Source organism: Paramisgurnus dabryanus, chromosome 1 (genome assembly GCF_030506205.2).
Source record: "Paramisgurnus dabryanus chromosome 1, PD_genome_1.1, whole genome shotgun sequence".
In the NCBI taxonomy this organism is placed as follows: domain Eukaryota; kingdom Metazoa; phylum Chordata; class Actinopteri; order Cypriniformes; family Cobitidae; genus Paramisgurnus; species Paramisgurnus dabryanus.
The window spans coordinates 50153050-50172010 of NC_133337.1; the positions used below are offsets into that span (position 1 = coordinate 50153050).

Sequence of the window (18961 nt, forward strand, 5' to 3'; positions counted from 1 at the left end):
CACGGCTGGCTGTGGGCATCGCCCTTGTATGCCCTTATGTTTTATGATTTCTTATTGACAGAACCGTTCCCCTGCAGTTCGGGCCGGTGAAGGGAAACTCATGCTGAAATAAAAAATAAATGGACAATAGGGAACAGGCCTGATTAAGAATAATGACACTGTGTTGTCCTGGGTTATTAAATTTCGTCAAACGTACGGTCTCATACAGTTCAGTACAGAGGAGCAAATATACTCAAATTGAAGGTTGCATGGCCCTTCTGTGCTCCTTCAAATTATTACTGTTCACAGTATAGAGTATTTTAATATGTAACTTAATGGGTAACTTAATTGTTAACTAGACTAGATGTTGTTATGGCATTGATTGACTGACTGGATGAGCCAAAAAAGGTTTTTACTAAAAAATCTTGCACCAAACGACTAAAATGAAATGACTAAAGTGAAATCTGTGAAAATATGGCATTTCAATTACTGACTATTAACCTTAAAGAAAAACACCACAGTTTTTCAATATTTTATTATGTTCTTACTAGGGATGCACCGAAATGAAAATTCTTGGCCAAAACCGAAAACCGAAAAAAAAAAAATGGAAACCAAGGCAGAAAACCAAAACCGAAACACAGAAAGAAATTATTATGCCAATTATTACTACAATTGCATTTATGGCTATCACTGTGTACTAACTTTACTAGGGGTGTGTGACGGATCAAAAAACTCACAGTTCGGATCACATTACAGTTTTTGAGGCACAGTAAAAAGTGGGTGGGAAAAATCTAATAAACAATAAAGAAATTGCAAACATTAATAAAAAAGAAAAAAGTTGTACATTAATAAGGTCTGAAATTAGCATTAGGTACAGAAATCAAATTAAATGAATCATAAAACTGTCTTTATTGTATAAATAAATATATTATTATTTTTAGAGCTATTTGTCTCTTTGTCATGGGTTGTTTGATTAACATTAATGACACAGACTTAAGTATGTTAATCTTTAAGACTGGTTTCTGACTGTATTCTATACATACACTTAAGACATAAACAAATGTTTTTATTAGAAAAAGAATACTGTGGAGATAATTTTGTTTATATGTGCCCTGTCAATAAAAGAGAGATTTTATGTTTGCTTTTTTTTTTTTTACGCGTCTCTCTCATATGTGCACTATTGAGGGCACTTTAACGCGCACGCACACACAGAGACGGAGGGTGAATCCCAAACTGCGCAACAGTCGCTCCACATAAAAACGTTACGTTGTGTTTCAATGCTTTATTCGCCAAATGTATGTTAATGGATTAAAGTATGAGACACATTAGCGTGACTTTCTCTAAAGTTAACACATCAAGACATGCTTAATCTTTGCAGATGCGTGCAAAAAGATCGACCGTGAGTGAAACCTGCTTGAGCACGAAGGGGGGGGTGGGTGACGACTGATCTACATGAGTGAAACCCAAGCGCTAGCGCACATATGCGAGGGGCGCGGTTGACATTCATTTTTGGTTGACATTTTCGTTTGGATTTTTTTTTTTCGGCCCGAAACCGATAATGCCATTTTCGGACAAAATGTTCGGCGACCGAAATTCCGGTGCACCCCTAGTTCTTACCTCAACTTAGACAAATTAATACATACCTATCTTTATTCAATGTGGATAGGTATGTGGATAGGTCGAAGTGTTGCAAACTAAGTGCTCTTCCGCCATACAATATAGTTCTCATTTTTATCTGCTTTTAAAAAAATCACCATGTTTTTTTTTGTGCCACCATGCTTACTCATGTAACTACTAACGTAACAGTCTTTAAATTGGGAAAACATGGAGCTGTTTGGTATCTTCTAAATTCATCCTTTTTTGGATCCTATGAATGGGGCTAGGCTAAATACTAACACATTCACGACACGCTGTACAAAGATTAAGTGCACGCATAGAAAAAAGTTGAGGTAAGAACATAGTAAAATATTAAAAAACGGTGGCGTTTACTTTAAAGTGAAATTACTGAACCTAAACATACTGTAAGAGCCCGATAAAAATTGGTAATTTACAAGAAAACAGTTAGCTGCTGATATGAACACAATCAAACTAAATCGAGGAAGTGAACCGCTATTAATGACGCGTGTGGGTGTGTTTGTGCTCATTAACATTGATGACAAGTTTTGGTGTACATGTCCCCTAAATGTCATTGTAGAGAAGAATGATTTCTGTAGAACAGATTGGAGGGGCATTGACATTTCACAGTGTGATGTCATAATCTTACATCTCTTACACACACACACACACACTTTTGAGCAATATTCTTTAAATTTTACACGTATATGTTACATTTCACACCCACAGATTTTTGGAGTTTGCAGAGTTAGTGTAAATGGCAAAGTTAAAACACTGCTATACACCAGCTGCGCAAGCCAATGATGTTGGCAGCCTGTGGAGTGTACAGGCAGGTATGATCAACAAGCTGAAAATTTAACCAGCTTGTTACAAGCCTTGGTAGGTTGCCTATTACTTTATGTCATTAAGCACTTAAACACTTAATTGAGATGTACCTTCTGCCCCGGATGGAAGTCTTAGCATTCATCATTTATGCACTTCAAGAGTATTGTCTTGGGAAATCAATAATCGCCCTTTGGATATTATGTAGAGTAGTATGTTTTTTATATATAAAAAAATATCATAAATGTTAAAGGTATAGCGGAAGATTTTCTTTTTCCGGGTGGATCATCTAGACTGTTGGTCATCCCAGTTGTCAATCATTCTGATGATATGTTGACATAAGGCCATCGTACGTGCTCGTCTCTAGGTGCGCTTTCTGCGCATGCGCACTTTCAGGTGTATATGTGTGGTGGGCTACGGTTTTAACCATTCGTTGAAGCTCGCACTCTCACCATGTTTTTCCAAAATGTCTGAGAAAAGGTGTCTACGAATTGTATGACAAGAAGAGAAAGGCCTCTGAAGAAAGAAACAAGACCAGAGCATTTTTGGGAGTATATTTTACACGCTGGCGTGCGCTAAAAGCACAGGTTGGGCTTCCCACGCAAAGTTTCTACTCGACAGGTAAAGTTTGTCATGCTATTTGGAGAAATCCATTTAAAATCACTGCTAGTAAAAGTTGATGTAAGCTATGATTAGCGATGCTAGCCTGGCACAAGTCACGAACGCGCAGACATGGTAAACATGCCAACATCAACTTGTAAAAAGAGCGAAGAGAAGAACTAGGCTCCTGCATGCTCTCTGTCTCTCTTGCATGCGTTTAATAGGCGTTCCCTCTCGGGAAGAGGAGTGTTGCGCATGTGCATTTTTTTTAAAAGTGGAGGGGCGGTTCTTTTAAAAAAAATTCGCTATAACTGTAAGAGAAGGTGTAGTACCTTGCTATAGGAAGGACCCTGACCACATCTTGATGTTTGTTTCTTAGTACTTGTTTTTAACATTTGTTTTGTGTGTTTTTTAAAGAATAGACCTATAGACCTATTTTCAACCCAGCGTTGGGTTAAAAAAGGGACGGGGCAGCCGTTGGGTTAAATTAACCCAGAAAATATTTAAATTGACAATGGGTTAAAACAACCCAACAGCCTGGGTTTATCCCAGCATTTTTTAGTGTAATAATAGTTGTTGATGTCTGCATCTATTTTGGTCGGTTATAGACATGATAAATGTATGGTTTCAGCATATATTACACTGTAAAAAAATTCCGTAGAAATTGCAGCTGGGTTGCCGGTAATTTACCGTAAATTTAAATTTATGTTTTTTACTGGCAATATTTTGTTCAAAGTTAAATGAACATTTAACATTTACAAGTCTTTGTCTTTACAGAGTAAAACTAAAAAACAGCATCAAGCTAAACATTCTGGGAAACAAAATCTGAAGCAAAAAACAGAAAAAGGTTGATGATGATTTCTGGTTCCCAGAATGCTTTGCATGAGGCTGTTATTGTATAGTTTTATTCTGTAAAGATAAAGACTTGTTAATATTTCAAATGTATTTAACTTAGAACAAACTCTTGCCAGTAAATAACATAAATGTAAATCTACGGTAAATTACCGGCAACCCAGCTGCAATAACATTGTAATTTCTACGGATTTTTTTTACAGTGTACATTTCTTCTTTGCTGAGTACATGCTCTGTTTTTTTTCTGGCAGTATCTATTATTATGAAAAATGGTGAAGTTCTGATAAGTTTTTATCTTTGCGATAGAGCCATGTGTTATAAAGCTAGTTTTTCTTTCAAGGGCATCAGCAAAGTGAGCAAACCATGAGTTTCATTCTTTTTAATATTAATTAAAGGTCATAGTACCTGCCCCAGTATAAAAGCAGTCTGGCTGGCCTACCGCCCATGACAGCGGTGCTTTTCATCTCCATGCTCTTTGTCTGTGTTCACTTTCCAATGACTTTAAGTGATGATCATTTGCCTAATGGTTGTTTGGTTGGTTATAGATATTAAGCCTGTCAATAACGTAACAGTTGGCTTTGAACTATTGAGCTATAACTATAAAAGCGGGACAGTCTCTCCGCTATGGTATAATTAAATTTCAGAGCTTTATTTCTTGGCTTAATTAATGGGGTAGGATCCTGTGTGACACAAATTGATAAGGAGAATTTGGTGAAAGAGGACATTTTATGAAGTCTTAGGGAGAGAAAGCTCTCAGTGGCAATATGGACGCATCAGTTGAATGAGAATCTCAGATTTCCAAGGTTTTGTGACTCAGATGTTGGTACTCCCACTTCATTCATCGCATGCTTACAAGAAAACTTGAAGCTTTTTTACAGATTCTCACCCTCACTTTTCAAGCTACAAAAACACTTACGTTTATGTCTTTTGAGGGCACTTTTATCCAGAGTGACTTGCAGTGCATTCAAAATACAGAATACGTTTTATCAGTATGTGTTGTTCCTTGGAATTGACAACCACAACCTTTGCACTGCTTTTACAAAAGAAAAAGCTTTTCCTCTGTTTCGTCTACAGCATGTTTGCGATTGGCCTAAGCTCTCTTTCGAATTGGAGAAAGACGGTGACCCGAAGCAAAGCACAAATGTCGTGACTGGCCAATCAGAACTAAGCATTCCAACGAGACGTTTAATAAGGCATAATAATTGAAAACTTTATGAACGATCTGCAGGTTTTTCTTTCGTTTACAGTTAAGCAACAGTGTTTTAAAAAAAATTGTGTGGACAGCATGCCCACTATAGAACTACATGTAATTAAATGGCCCTCCACTACATACTTGGTAACAATAACAGATCAATGTCAAACTCAATTCTGAGCCAATGAAAGTGACGTGTCCTTTATGTTAGCAGTCAATAGGGAGGCCTTTGTTGAATAACCGACTGAGCCAATTTCATAATCCATGTTCTGAAGAGCTAATCAGGTCATCACCACGTGATGTTTCTTGGAAAAGTTAGCAGATGAATTTTTAGAGGTCGGAGCTTTAAGTGGATTGCTTTAAATATACTCCTGAACAAATGTACTGAAGGTATTCCTTCAGGGAAACCTAATTTAGACTACAAAGACGTCTGCAGTGTTTGTTTTGTCATGAGATCATGGAGTGCTTTTATTTTTTTATTTTTTTTGCCATCTAGATTTTAATCTGTTTGATGTCTGAAAAGTTATCTTTCCATGTCATTCTGGAGAAATGTCCCAGGCTATTTAAAACCTTATTTCCAGAGGCCCTGATTAAAATAAGTATCAAGAAATATCAATACATGTACATATCAGTATATTTTCCATACTGTATCGATTCTCAAAAATTGAATATAAGATTCAAGGCAGTGGTTTTGTGGGTACATCCTAGCCACTACTATAGTAGTCATCTTATCTCTAAACTTGACGAGTGACAGGAGGTACTTTCTAAGGTGTGCATATGGGGGCGTGTTCTTGATGACAGCTATTCTAAAATGATCTCCTATAGACCTTTTGCGAGTCAACGTCACAGTTACGTCACGGGCGCATGTGGTGGCAGAAAACCAGTGGAAATGAATGAGACACGAGTGAAACGACCAATATAACTCTCTAGAAAATGTCTTCTTGTGCTGTTGAGTGTCAGAATAGGAATGCCAAAATAGATGACCTTCATTTTTATAGTATACCGTCGTCGAAGACACCATTTGAAGATAAATGTAGGTGTTTATGGTTGCAATAAGCCCTTAACTGGACAGACTGGAGTGATGAAATCATCTGAAAATCTTTTAATAATTTGAATAGAAAATAATTAGAGAAGATATCCGGTGTTCTGTCGAAGTCTGTTCCCTCTATTGCGTTTTCACCACGGTACGTTTATAATTTATTTAGAAAGATTAAAGATTTGAATGAGTTCATATTATCAATAATATTACCATTTATTAAAGTTTTCATATTTTTTTCGTTTGCTATTACTTCTTTTTACCTTTGTTCTAAATTATGATGTTTACTAATAAATATATAAACATAGCACACACACACACGATGTAAAGTGTTAATAATATATAAACAGGCCTATACAAATTAATTTGTATGTAAACATAATAGTTTTAGAACAAACACGTAGGCTATAAATATAAGGAAGAAATTGAAAACAGGAAAATTATGAAATATTTAATAAATGATATTATACAGAATACATGATAGTATTGCTCTTATAAGTACTTCAGCGATTCATACTGTAAAAATAATTGATTTACCAATAATGAACAATACATGTACATTACATACATGCACACATATCAGTAGCCAAGCCATTTAAACTTTTAATTTATTTAAAAAATAAACGTAACTTGGTGAAAACGTTATAAGAAACATCACACTTAAGAGAAATATAGGGGAAACAGACTTCTACAGAACACCGGATCCATAAAAATCACAGTTTAACGCTAAAACACTTCACACAGCTATTGAGAATCATTCACTTTCTGCCACCAGTTGGGCTCCGCCCACAAAAAAAGTCATCTCTGTTTGCAAACATGCAAAAGGTCTATTCTATTCCATTAAAACATACAAGAAATATCCCAATATATTGCCTTGCATACAGTATCGCATTGTAGCGCATTGCATTATATCGCAATCCCTGCATCGCGTTTTGTATTGCCAAATTCTTGCAGATACACAGAAATACTAATTAATTTGATGAGATGTGGATGATTACTTCATTTACACAACTGCTACACAAAATAATTTGTTAGAATTTATGTATGTTATGTTTAGCTTTTTATACATTTTTTTTCTGTAGAGTGTTTTGAAGAAAACATTATGAGTTTGTTTGTATTGGGTCACAAAATTGCTCAAAGAAAATTCTCACTATATTTACTCTACCCTCAAGTTGTTTTAAACTTGTATTCATTTCTTTGTTCTGCTGAATGCAAAGAAATATTTTTTTGAAAATGTTTTGTAACCAAGCAGATCTGGGGCACCATTGACCTCCATCGTAAGAAAAAAATACAAAGGAAGTGAATGGTTCTACAGATCTGTTTGATTAGTAACATTTGTCAAAATAAACTTTTTCAAGTTTTTTTTTTTTACATTTATATTGCTTTCAGTAATGATTGCTTTAAAATGTGCACGAATACACAAATAATAGAAGGGGAGAGCGGGGCACAACCTAACACTTTTTGGTTTTAACTCAATCATTAAAAAAAATTTGAGTTTGATTATTTATATTTTTACACAAGCAACACACACATCTCTGTTACAAATGAACATTTGAAGTTTATTTCTAGTACTTACCATTGTTGGACAATTACACCAAACGTGACAGAAGTTCAAACGTTACAACTTACCCCATAGGTGGGGTTAATTGTAACAGACAGGGGGTTAGTTGTAACACTTGCTAAAAATTAAGTTTGCAGGCAAATATTTTAATACTATTTTGTCTAAATACTTGAAGTGGATATTGTTTATATATCTGTCTATAATAGACAGGTATCCACACTGTATTCATTCATCCAGCCCTTTTCTAACAATAGTTCAATTATAAATGGATGCAAATGTCTAAATATGTGAGAAAAAGCAGCACAATTATGACAAAAAATTTTTTTATATGTGACCCAGTCTGTAATAACCATACTACAGTTTAATAATCAAATTCTGAGATAATGAGCATTAAAGTCTGATTTTAGCTGTTCATTTCATTATGATTTCAATCTTTGACATGACCTTATTCATTTAATATTAAAGATATGAACAAAAAATTAATTTGACACACGATTTTTGATAAGACAGGCACATTTATTTTGTTGGCAGCCAGCAATTATTTGTGTAGGCTATTTAAAAAACACGGCAAGAATAGTGCTAACTTAAGTGGTTTTCATATCGTAACACAGCGTTACAATTAACCCCTCTGGGTCAAAATATTTTTAAGCCCACCAAAAAAGTTGCTAAGAGCTGCAGACATTTCAAGCGGATGCAATGTTTTAGTAAACAAGACACTGATTAATATGACATAGCATTGGTTTAGTATCTTCCACACCCAACTTAGAAACCAAAAAAACATATGATGAAAAATGTACTTGCATGCCACCAAAACACTCATTTAACAATAACTCTCTTGAAAACATTATACATTTCCAATAATTTGCAGGAGATCATCTTTTGGCAGCGTAAAAAAACACACCGGAAAACAAAACGCTCAACCTTGTGCAACAATGTAAACAGTCCGTGTTACAACTAACCCCACGTTAATTTTTGCCCCACGCACACCTAAATTAAATTTACATTTCATTCAGACATCTCTTAGCACAGTTATTGTTTCTCTACTAGATTAAGTGGCAATGTGGTCTGATCTATTTGTCGTGTAGGATTACTTTGATCTTAATTTGCGAACTGTGTTTCTCTATGTCTACCATGTTCTGTGTGGGTTGTATAGGTCTGTCATTTTCAAAAAAGGAAAACCATTTAATTAAAGTTTGCAATTGATGGCCAAAAAGGTTTTGAAGTTTAAGCCCTTGCTTAATGTCTAACAGCAAAGTTAATGCCATAAAGAAGGGGTTTTGTAGGGTTTAACATGATGCCTACAGTAAAAATCAATAGACAATCAATCTCAATTTCACATCTGTGAAGTTTTCACAGTGCTACCCCGGGGCAAGGTTTTAAGAGCGTTTCAAAGAATAATAACACAAATTTGACCTTAACTCCAGTTCGAACCCCTACAACATGTGTTGTGTGTTTTCGTGTTCAGCTTGTTTATACCACCGAGCAAACCATTGCCATTACGGCGCTTGGTATTCAAAAGGTTAGAACATTTTTGCAGCAAAACTTGTTGATTGAAATGCTGGCACACCCTCTTGGCTTCGTTTTTGTCTAACGCGTAAACTGTTTATGTTTTCAATAGTTGAAAAGGGCAGCTGCATCCTCAAGTGTGTGGTGACATGCATGCATCTACAGATATTTCAGTGATGGACCGGCTTTGTCGGGCATAATTGTTATGGAGATGCCACTGATCTAGTAAAGGCAGTGCGGCTGATGACTAATAGCTGGTGATGGAGAGAGGGAGAGAGAGATGGATAAATTGCAGATGGTGCTTTTTGGCTGTCAACAAAGCCAGGCTGTTTTCCGAGAGAAGATCTATTAGCACAAATGAGAGCATGCCACAAGTCTCTACTGTTGTGCCGCACGCGCTCTCACGATGTGCTGATTTTGCTCCATCTTTGTCGTCTGTGTTTGAAGGCAACACTGCATTGCGAAGAAATCAAACATAACAGCCGACAATGTCATTTAATTATCTTTTACTTCGGCCCAGTTTACACCCAGTGTTAAAATATGTTTTGGGTAAACTGATCCTTTGTGGTCAAGCAAGACTTCTCTACATCTGTACCATGGCTCTCCTTGCTCAAATATGTCCAGTTAGTCAAACACAACTTCTTAAAAGGGCTCACATTTCCAAGATTTTATCCTCGCATGCAATTTGTTTGTGGGCTGGTGTCACTCACTATTGAGAGATGATCAGATCATATTTTAAAAAGCTGTGGCTCGAGGAGTGTGCACAGCTTTGATAAATTCATTATGAACGTGGTCACGCTAGGATCAGCCGTTACAGTCCTCAAGTGGTGATTAATAGAAAAGATAATAAATGATTAATTACTGTGGTACCATCAGGGCCCATTTGAGAGGAAGTCATTGAGGAAACCTCTTTGTGCCAACGCCGAAGAGACGCCCCCGCAGACGACAGGGCCGCCGGCGCGATACGTGCATTGTCAAGGACAGTGCCACCTTCCTGCGTTTCATGTTTATCATGGGCACAGGGAGAACTTCATTCTGTAATTTCTGAGGTTAGACTGACTTTGAGAGATTTGAAGTGAAATTGTGTTTAAGTGACAGTAATCATCTGTTTAAATCACTTTAGAGGAGGTGCACCTTGATAATGGAAATACTTTGCTATAACGTGAGATGTTTCCACTATGCATCTTTCACCTTTGGTGAGGGGTGGCTCATTGTATGTCTTCATTTGCAAAGTAACATATGAAGAGTTCAGATGCAAAACCCTCTATGTGCGTTTGACATGTTTTCTTGTAAAGCATTATTTATTAGTCATTTTAAAGTAGGGATGGGACGGTATGAAAATTTCATATCATGATTATAGTGACCAAAGTTGTCACGGTTATCAATTTTATCATGGTTTTGCTAAAATGAGATGGAAATGTTCAAAAAGAACGGATACACACACTGAAAACATTTTTAATCACAATTTAATATGTTATGTCCCTGAAATTATTTCTGTGGTAAAAATCTGTCTAATAAGTTTACCGTGAATGAATACAATACATTATCCCTTAAATGCCTTCTTGTGCAAAAAACTATGTTGCATGTGCGCGCCTGCTTCTGGCTGGACAGGATTTACAGCGAGTTTTCAAAATCATGGTTATCAAACATGGTTGTAATGATAATTACATTTTAAATGATAATACTAACCATCAGGACATTTTTATCGTGTTTAATCGTGAAACCGGTAATCGTTCCATCCCTATTTTAACTCTTTCACCGCCAACGTTTTTTAAAAAAGTTGCCAGCCAGCGCCAGCGTTTTTCATTAATTTCACCAAAGTTTAATGCCTTCCAGAAAATGTTCTTCTTTAAATATATAAACATCCAATATACCAAATGAAAGAACAGACCCTCTGCTTTCAAACAACAAAAACCGTTTCATCCTACCTTCAGTGGTTCTTTTGTAATCAGCTTTTGAATATGGGTAGGTTTCTGCAAAAACACCACATTTTGAGCACAAAGCAGAGATAATTCCATTTTTGTGACGGACTTTTCATAGAGATCCCATTCAGAGCGATCTTTAAAACAGACACGGACATGCAGCCGCTTGCCATAGGGCAATACTTCCGGGTTTGAAAAGTTGCGGTATTGCGGAAAGACGGAAAATCTCGTCATTGGCGGGAAAGTGTTTTCTCTTAATTGACGAGATATCTCGTCAATGGCGGTGAAAGAGTTAAAGTAATTTTATCTTAATAGTAATGAAGGTAAATAAGGTTATTGGTTACACATTATTTTGATAGTTCACTTAACATATTCTACATTATGAATTTCAAGTTGTTCAAACTTAAAATGTAAGTGCAACCAGTCATTTAAACTTTCTTGACTAGTGAGGAGTTGGTATAATTATTTTTTAAGATAACTGGTTTAAGTTATTACAACTTTATTTTTATAATTTATAGCAACTTCTAACTAGTCAAAGAAGTTTAAATTACTGAAATGTTTAAGTTTAAACAACTTAAATTAATAATTGTATAAATAACTTTGTGACTACATGTCAATTAACTCTCATTAGATTATTAGTAGACTGTAAGGGTAGGGTTAGGAAAGAGTTTATGGTTTGTGGAATAAGTTGACAGGTAAAATGATCACAATATACTGTAATGCAAAGATCACATGTACTGTTAAGTGAACCATTAAAATAAAGTGGTGATAATTATTAAGCAGACAATCTACTAATACTCTAAAGATTGGTCGTTAAATAAGTAGTAACAAAGTTATTAACTTAGTAAAATGTTTAAAATGGTTATCGAAATAGTGTTACCAGGTTATTAGTCAGTAATTGAAATACCTTATTTTCAGAAATGACACGTTATTGGTACAAATTTTATTTGTCTGTTGCTGCAAAACCCTCTAAGTGCATGCAAGCTTTTTTGATCCCCCACTTCTTAAAAGACAATGTTAACAGTCATTTTATCAGTATTCTTTTTGTAGTGAATTAAATATAAAAAGCACCATTTTACTGTACATAAAGTTGATTATATTAATTTATACAAATATACACATGTTCCTTGTGAAATTAAGGTGTATATATCCTACAAAATCATTAAGCAAATCAGTTGTCCTCTGTGCCATTTGTTTGTGCTCTCCTCCGTGTATGAAAACTCAACCCAGTCTCACCCCATGGCGTCAATATTTGACGACACTTGACCATGCGTCAATATGTTGACGCGGAGGGTATACCCTCCGCGTCACTTTTTGACGAACTGGGGACTTCAATGCTATCAGGTACGCGAAATTCTCTTTCCTATTTTCTTACCATTTTCTACCATTTTCGCGTCGGTTTAGGGTTAGATTTACATAATGACATCCCTACCCAAACCTATCCCTAACCCCAATGTCAGGCGACAACTGTTTAATTTCGCGTACCTAATAGTATTGAAGTCCCCAGTTCGTCAAAAAGTGACGCGGAGGGTATACCCTCCGCGTCAACATATTGACGCATGGTCAAGTGTCGTCAAATATTGACGCCATGGGTGTGAGACTGTGTTGGAAAACTATGTACATGTACGCGTGTGTGTATGGAATCCAGAAAATTTGTGAAGACGTGAAGATGATGCAAAATTACTGTGAAATCAAGCAAGTGACAGTACGCTGGCAGTTTATGAAACAATTAGAGTTTAATGCAGTGCATTTCACTTCGTCACAAAACCAATAACAATCAGCCTTGTCCTTGGTACCCAAATCAGCCTGCATTTCATTTAGATATCGATTGACCACTGGTGAGGGACACACTATTTTTTTAATATTGGTTATCTAGAGATGATAGAGGCATCACCTACGACTCCATCTCATAAAAGTGAGAGAACTCGATTTGGAGTCTTTCTCAAATAGTGGAATAGTCTTTCAAAGTTTGTCTTTCTTGTGATATGTTTTCATGTATTGTAATGTTATTGTTAATAATGAAATGCAATGAAACGCACTTTACACAGTGTTTGGAGACTTGCTCAGTGAATGTTTCAATGAACATTTGTCTTCAGTGCTCCTTGTGGAATTCTCAAACATGAAGTAGAACCGGGTGATTGAGTTTTCTATATTGTGTTTTATTGATCTTTTGTGCCACTGTCACACACACACAAACATTGACCAATACGCACTGACATCCACACATTCTGATGTCAGATGAAGAGTTGGTATCGATAAATAAATTGATGTCGGCTTCAAAAGTGCTTGTGGGCAGATATTATTCCAGTATGTTTTGAATGCACAAACAAAGAAAACCATGCAAGTGTGCACGTAATAGATAAACCAGCTCCATCGTAGAGACAAAATAAACCGTGGCTTCTGTTATGGATGAGGTTTCGTATGAAGGTTGCAAGCCCTACTGGGGCAGCAAGCCAGTCATTGGAATGGAGAAATTACAGGCAATGCATCATTAATTAAAGTCCACCACTGGAATACTGATGGCCACGCAATCAATGGCAAAATAATTGCTTGTCATGCATGTTGTGGCAAGAGAAATTTCCTTCCAGTCTTCACAGGCATTTGATTAGCCAGGTCCTCCAAACTTTTTTATATGGAACAAATGAATTATTCAACCACCTGTTTCTGTCTGCACTGGAATACAGCCAAAGTGCCATCAATGCCCTCTCTCGCTTTAATTCTTTCCCTCTCTCTCTTTGTCTCTCTTCACTTTGTTTTTCTGTCTTTGCTCACCTCTCTTCTTCCTACTTCATTTCTTTATCTCATACTTATCACATCCCTGTAAAGTTTTTCACACTTGTTTAAATCGCACCAGGAACCGGATGCTGTTTGATTCTTCTGCGTTCAATGAACATTTCAGTCCAAGAACTGAAGCGTTTCACTTATACTGTCAGATTGAATGCCTCAACCACTTTTCTTTTTGCTGTTGATATTTTTAACAAAGAGAGGCAAAGTTGCTAAGAGTCATCTGAAGCTTTAGACGGTTATCTGACAGTTTTATGTACATTTATTTATGGTTGCACTTTCTGCCCACTACAGCAACTGATGAGGGAGAGGCAGCAGATGGCAAGTCGCCCTTTCGCCTCGGTCGCGGTGACTCTGGATGTGGCCGGTGCACAAGTAGAGCTTCTCCAGGGAGGGATCGAGGTGAGTGTGACCTGTAAACTCAATATTCACCCAAAGCATTTTAAGTTTTACTGCTACAATTTATTTTACAACTTAAAGTATATAGGTCTAGCTGATGCATTAAATATTCATAATTTGTTTGAGGGGATTGATGCAAGTTATGAAATATTGCAATTATGTTAATGCAAATGTTTTATTTGACCTTTGCATATTTGACTCTAACCATTTTAAGACATGTGGATGGACAGACAGACAGACAGCTAGATGACAATGAGTGCGTTTACATGCACAGTCTTACGCCGATTATGCTTAATAAACTGATAACACGTGGGGTCATGTAAACGCGTAAAACGGTTTTCTTTAATCGGGGAAAGCCCATAAACGGCGTAAGCAAAAACCGATCGTTACAGGTAGTTTTTTGCTCATTACGCCGATTTCACGTGGCATGTAAACACCTTAACCGGCTTTCTCACGGTTTTGTCCATCTGCGCCTGTCTCCGTGTATGAAAGATAAATGTCACACGCGGAATTAAGTGCAAAGTAATGCATAAAAGTCTCCGCTCGACTAAAGCAGTTGGCAGAAAAACTGTTAAAATACATTTACAGGTTCTGCAGACACGAGAAGAGATACAACAATATAGCTTGAGACAGATATGCCGTCGGCTTTTTGATCGACTATTATGTACTATAGGTGGTGACGTCAATGCCTGCGAGAAAACTGATAATTCTCCAAGTCCCATGTAAACGCAGTTGACTGCATAGCCGGCTTATTGATTTGCATGTAAACGCATGAAAACAGTTTTCTATAATAAGCAGATTTTTAATAGTTATCCGCTTATTATGTGCATGTAAACGTACTCAATGACAGATAGAAAGACGGACAAGCTCAGACAGATAGATATATAGACACTGAACATTTGGAACACAAAATTATTTTGACTATTTTTATTAAAATATATTAGAAATCATTATTACACTGCACTCTAAAATGCTTTATTCTGATTGGCCAGTCGCGTCATTCCAAGGTATGCCATTCCGAGATAACAACCTTTGAAACTAATAACACACTGTAAGCCAGATACTGCTAGACAGGTACGGTTTAATATTACACAAAAATTAAATATAAGCAGTGGCGGCTCGTGACTGCTCCTCCGAGGGGCGCAAATTCAAAATATGTGTTCAGAGCGACGTGTGTGGCTTGTGTTTTCAAAATATGTGTTTGGTGCGTTATGTAAACCATTTGCGTCAAAATAAGGGCCTGCTGCACACGCGTCAAAACAGTTCATGATAAAAGAGATGCTTACGTTCACAAATACATGCAAGAGACTCCCAAAACACTAAACTCTAATTATGCATGAGATTACACAAGTATCTGACAAATGCGAGCGTCACTTTTATCATAAACACTTTAGACGCGTCTGCAGCAGGCACTTATTTTGATAAGACACGTGATGCACATAGGATCACTTGACGCGCAGAACACATATTTTGAAATTACAAACCACAGACAGGCTACAACATGTTGTGAAGAACTTCGCATCATGCGCCCTCGAAAAAAGAAGTCACCGGCCGCCAGTGAACATCAGTATGTCTTATAATAACATACATGACATTATATTTACAAATCATTAAACCAAATAGTGTGTTCGTGACATTTAAACGTCTTATTCTAAAACCGAAATTAAACAGGTTTTCCTCGTAGAAGGTCTGCATTTGTTAAAAAAATTGCTAATAAAATATTTCAAATCAATATTTAATGTTCCTTACCTTACTTATGAGGTAAATAGCCGTGTAATAGGCAGGATAATGTACAGGCAGCCAGTTGTTATCACAAAGTAAGCCCCTCCGCTTCAGATCAGGTCCTGATCACACTGTCAGGGCACAACCTGACTCCTATACATTATCCCTTACTTGTATATGGTACTGCATTGTATCTCTGTAGCATTTAAGATCTTTGCCATGGCAGTAAAGTACCAAACAGACAGGCAAATAAATAGACAGACATGGACAGACAGACTTTTTGAACACTCTTTTTGTGTAGTACATATAAACTTTACACATTTTTGTTATGTTGTTTGCTGTGGCGGTTCCAAACAGAAACAGTTTATGATTTGACATCTCTAATATAAGTGCAGCTATATATAAAAACATATAGCAATTATACACACACACACCTGATGAACTTGATGCGTCTCTTCAGAATCCATTAGTGCAGAGTGAAGTGGTGCTCTGCAAACATTACAGGCTGCTGGAGGACACACCACAAATGAAGAAGGCAGAAAACAACATTCTCGTCAATCCTCCAGCTGCACACAAGTTAAACGCGGACCATTTTACACAAACTTCAGACGCACTCTCATCAGCACATACTTCTTATTTATTGAGACGCCTGCCTTTCGAGCCACTTAAGTCGCGTGAAATTGCATCCACAAGCCAGCTGTTCAAAATAAGTTTTTGTTAACAGCGCTTGTTTATCAAGCCATCCTCTCTGCTATAAGTGAAGTGCAGCATCTTTTTTGTGTCATTTGGTAAAGCATTGCATTAGCAAAGGTTATGGGTTTGTTTCCAGGCTACACACATACTGATAAAATGTATATGCACTGTAAGTCACTTTGGATGAAAGCATCTGCCAAGTGGATAAATATACGTGTTTATGCTATCCACCTTTTTCTACAACGCAGAAGTAAGTGATGTGACGTATTTCCTTTCCGGTCCGAGACATCCGGTTTAATAGCTAGCCGGTAGAAAACAGTGTAGTGGGAGCACGCATAAAACATGATTTAAACAGTTAATATTTACTACACCTGCCATGTATGAACCAGTGTGAGGATGAAATTAAGAAGTGGCTTGATATATGAAGATATATTCAATCATTTCCTGTTGTTGATCGAAGGTGACAGGTCTTCAATGCGCAAATATAAAACACACTTGTGACCGGAAGTCTTAAACCGGAAAGCTCAAAGATGGCGGCGCCCACATTTACGTCAAGAAACAGGTGGATACGGCAAGAGACTATGTTAGCCCGAAAGCTCTTCAGTCAAGAATGTAACCAGAAATACACGCTGTTGTAGTGGCTCTGTGTGCTGTCACCTTTAGATGGAGAGATGTCTTTTGTGACTGGATTCCTGCTGTTTATTCCTCAGCCTCTTGAAGGCTCAATTCTCACCAGTGCGAATTTCCCAAACAGCTGCCAATGGAACACCGGCTTGCCTCGGGAGACCCGCCTGGAACCGTCAATTTTAAAGACATCTGTTTCAGCTCTCCGCTCAGTCCCCCGAAGCTTTGATTACAATAGCTTTTTAAGCTTGGGTTGAAGATATAGAGCTTAGCACTGGAATATTTAACTAAGCGCAGACAGGCCCAAAAAAATCAATGTTTAGTAGAGCTTCTCAGCTCTTTTGTCCACTACTGTCCACAGTCGAGTCTTATAATTCGTATTAAGGAGCAAATTTGTGCATTTCTGAGATCCTAAGTAAGTTTAAGTCTTTAAGCACACAATCTGGCTAATGTTTTCTTTAGCATATGTGGCCCCTCATGTTGCTGTTTCCCCGGGATTCATCATAAGCAGAGTGATCAACATTGACACTTCTTGGAGTCTGTTGTGGCAGATCCAGATGTTGGTCCCACTTTGCTTGGATCTGGCAGCAGCTGAAGGTGAAAGGAGGAAAATGAGAGCAATTCTGTTCTATAAAGGTTAATGAGACAGCATCTGGTGCCGTTGGTTTGTTAAGCATAACCTGCTAATATAAAAGAGGACAATCCAGACGGTTCGCCACACTAATGTGTGTCTGTATCTTATCTTCTGTCTGTAGTTAACATATTTATAAGATACAGGGGTTTTGCTGTTGTGTTGACATACATTTTAACTACCAACAAAATTCAACAAAATAATGTTTTGAATATGTGACCCTGCCTATGAAATCCAGGTTAAAGTCTTATACACTCACCTAAAGGATTATTAGGAACATCATACTAATACTGTGTTGGACCCCATTTCACCTTCCGAACTGCCTATATTCTACATGGCATTGATTCAACAAGGTGCTGAAAGCATTTTTTAGAAATGTTGGTTCATATTTATAGGATAGCATCTTGCAGTTGATGGAGATCTGGTGGGGCGGCACAGTGGCTCAGTGGGTAGCACTGTAGCCTCACTGCAAGAAGGTTCGAGCCCCGGCTAGGGCAGGTGGGCTTTCTGTGTGGAGTTTCTGCATGTTCTCCCTGTGTCAGCGTGGGTTTACTCCGGGTACTCCGGTTTCCTCCCACAGGCCAAAAACACGCAAATTAGGCAAATTGAAGATACCAAATTGTCCCTCCCCCAACTTGTGTATAAATCAACTTGTCTGAATAAACTTGTGTATGGATTACCTGGTTCTCGCCATCAATATAGCTGTAGATGCTGGAATGGCGTTAAGAAATAAAGGAAGAAGAAGAGATCTGGTGACTGTGGGGGCCATTTTAGTACAGTGAACTCATTGTCACGTTCAAGAAAGCAATTTCAAATTCTTCAAGCTTTGTGACATGGTGCATTATCCTGCTGGAAGTAGCCATCAGAGGATGGGTACATGGTGGTCATAAAGGGATGGACATGGTCAGAAACGATGCTCAGGTAGGCCGTGGCATTTAAACAATGCCCAATTGGCACTAAGGGGCTTAAAGTTTGCCAAGAAAACATCCCCCACATCATTACACCACCAGCCTGCACAGTGGTA

The 18961-nt window shown here is 37.3% G+C and overlaps 1 protein-coding gene across 2 annotated transcripts in view; it reads left to right on the top strand.

Moving 5' to 3' along the window:
• Positions 1-18961, top strand: part of atrnl1b (attractin-like 1b) — a 116120-nt gene that overhangs the window by 77859 nt on the left and 19300 nt on the right. For both annotated transcript variants that reach the window (XM_065262926.2, XM_065262927.2), the window contains one exon: positions 14163-14270. In XM_065262926.2, the coding sequence (XP_065118998.2) occupies positions 14163-14270 (108 nt within the window). The remainder of the gene's footprint in view (positions 1-14162; positions 14271-18961) is intronic.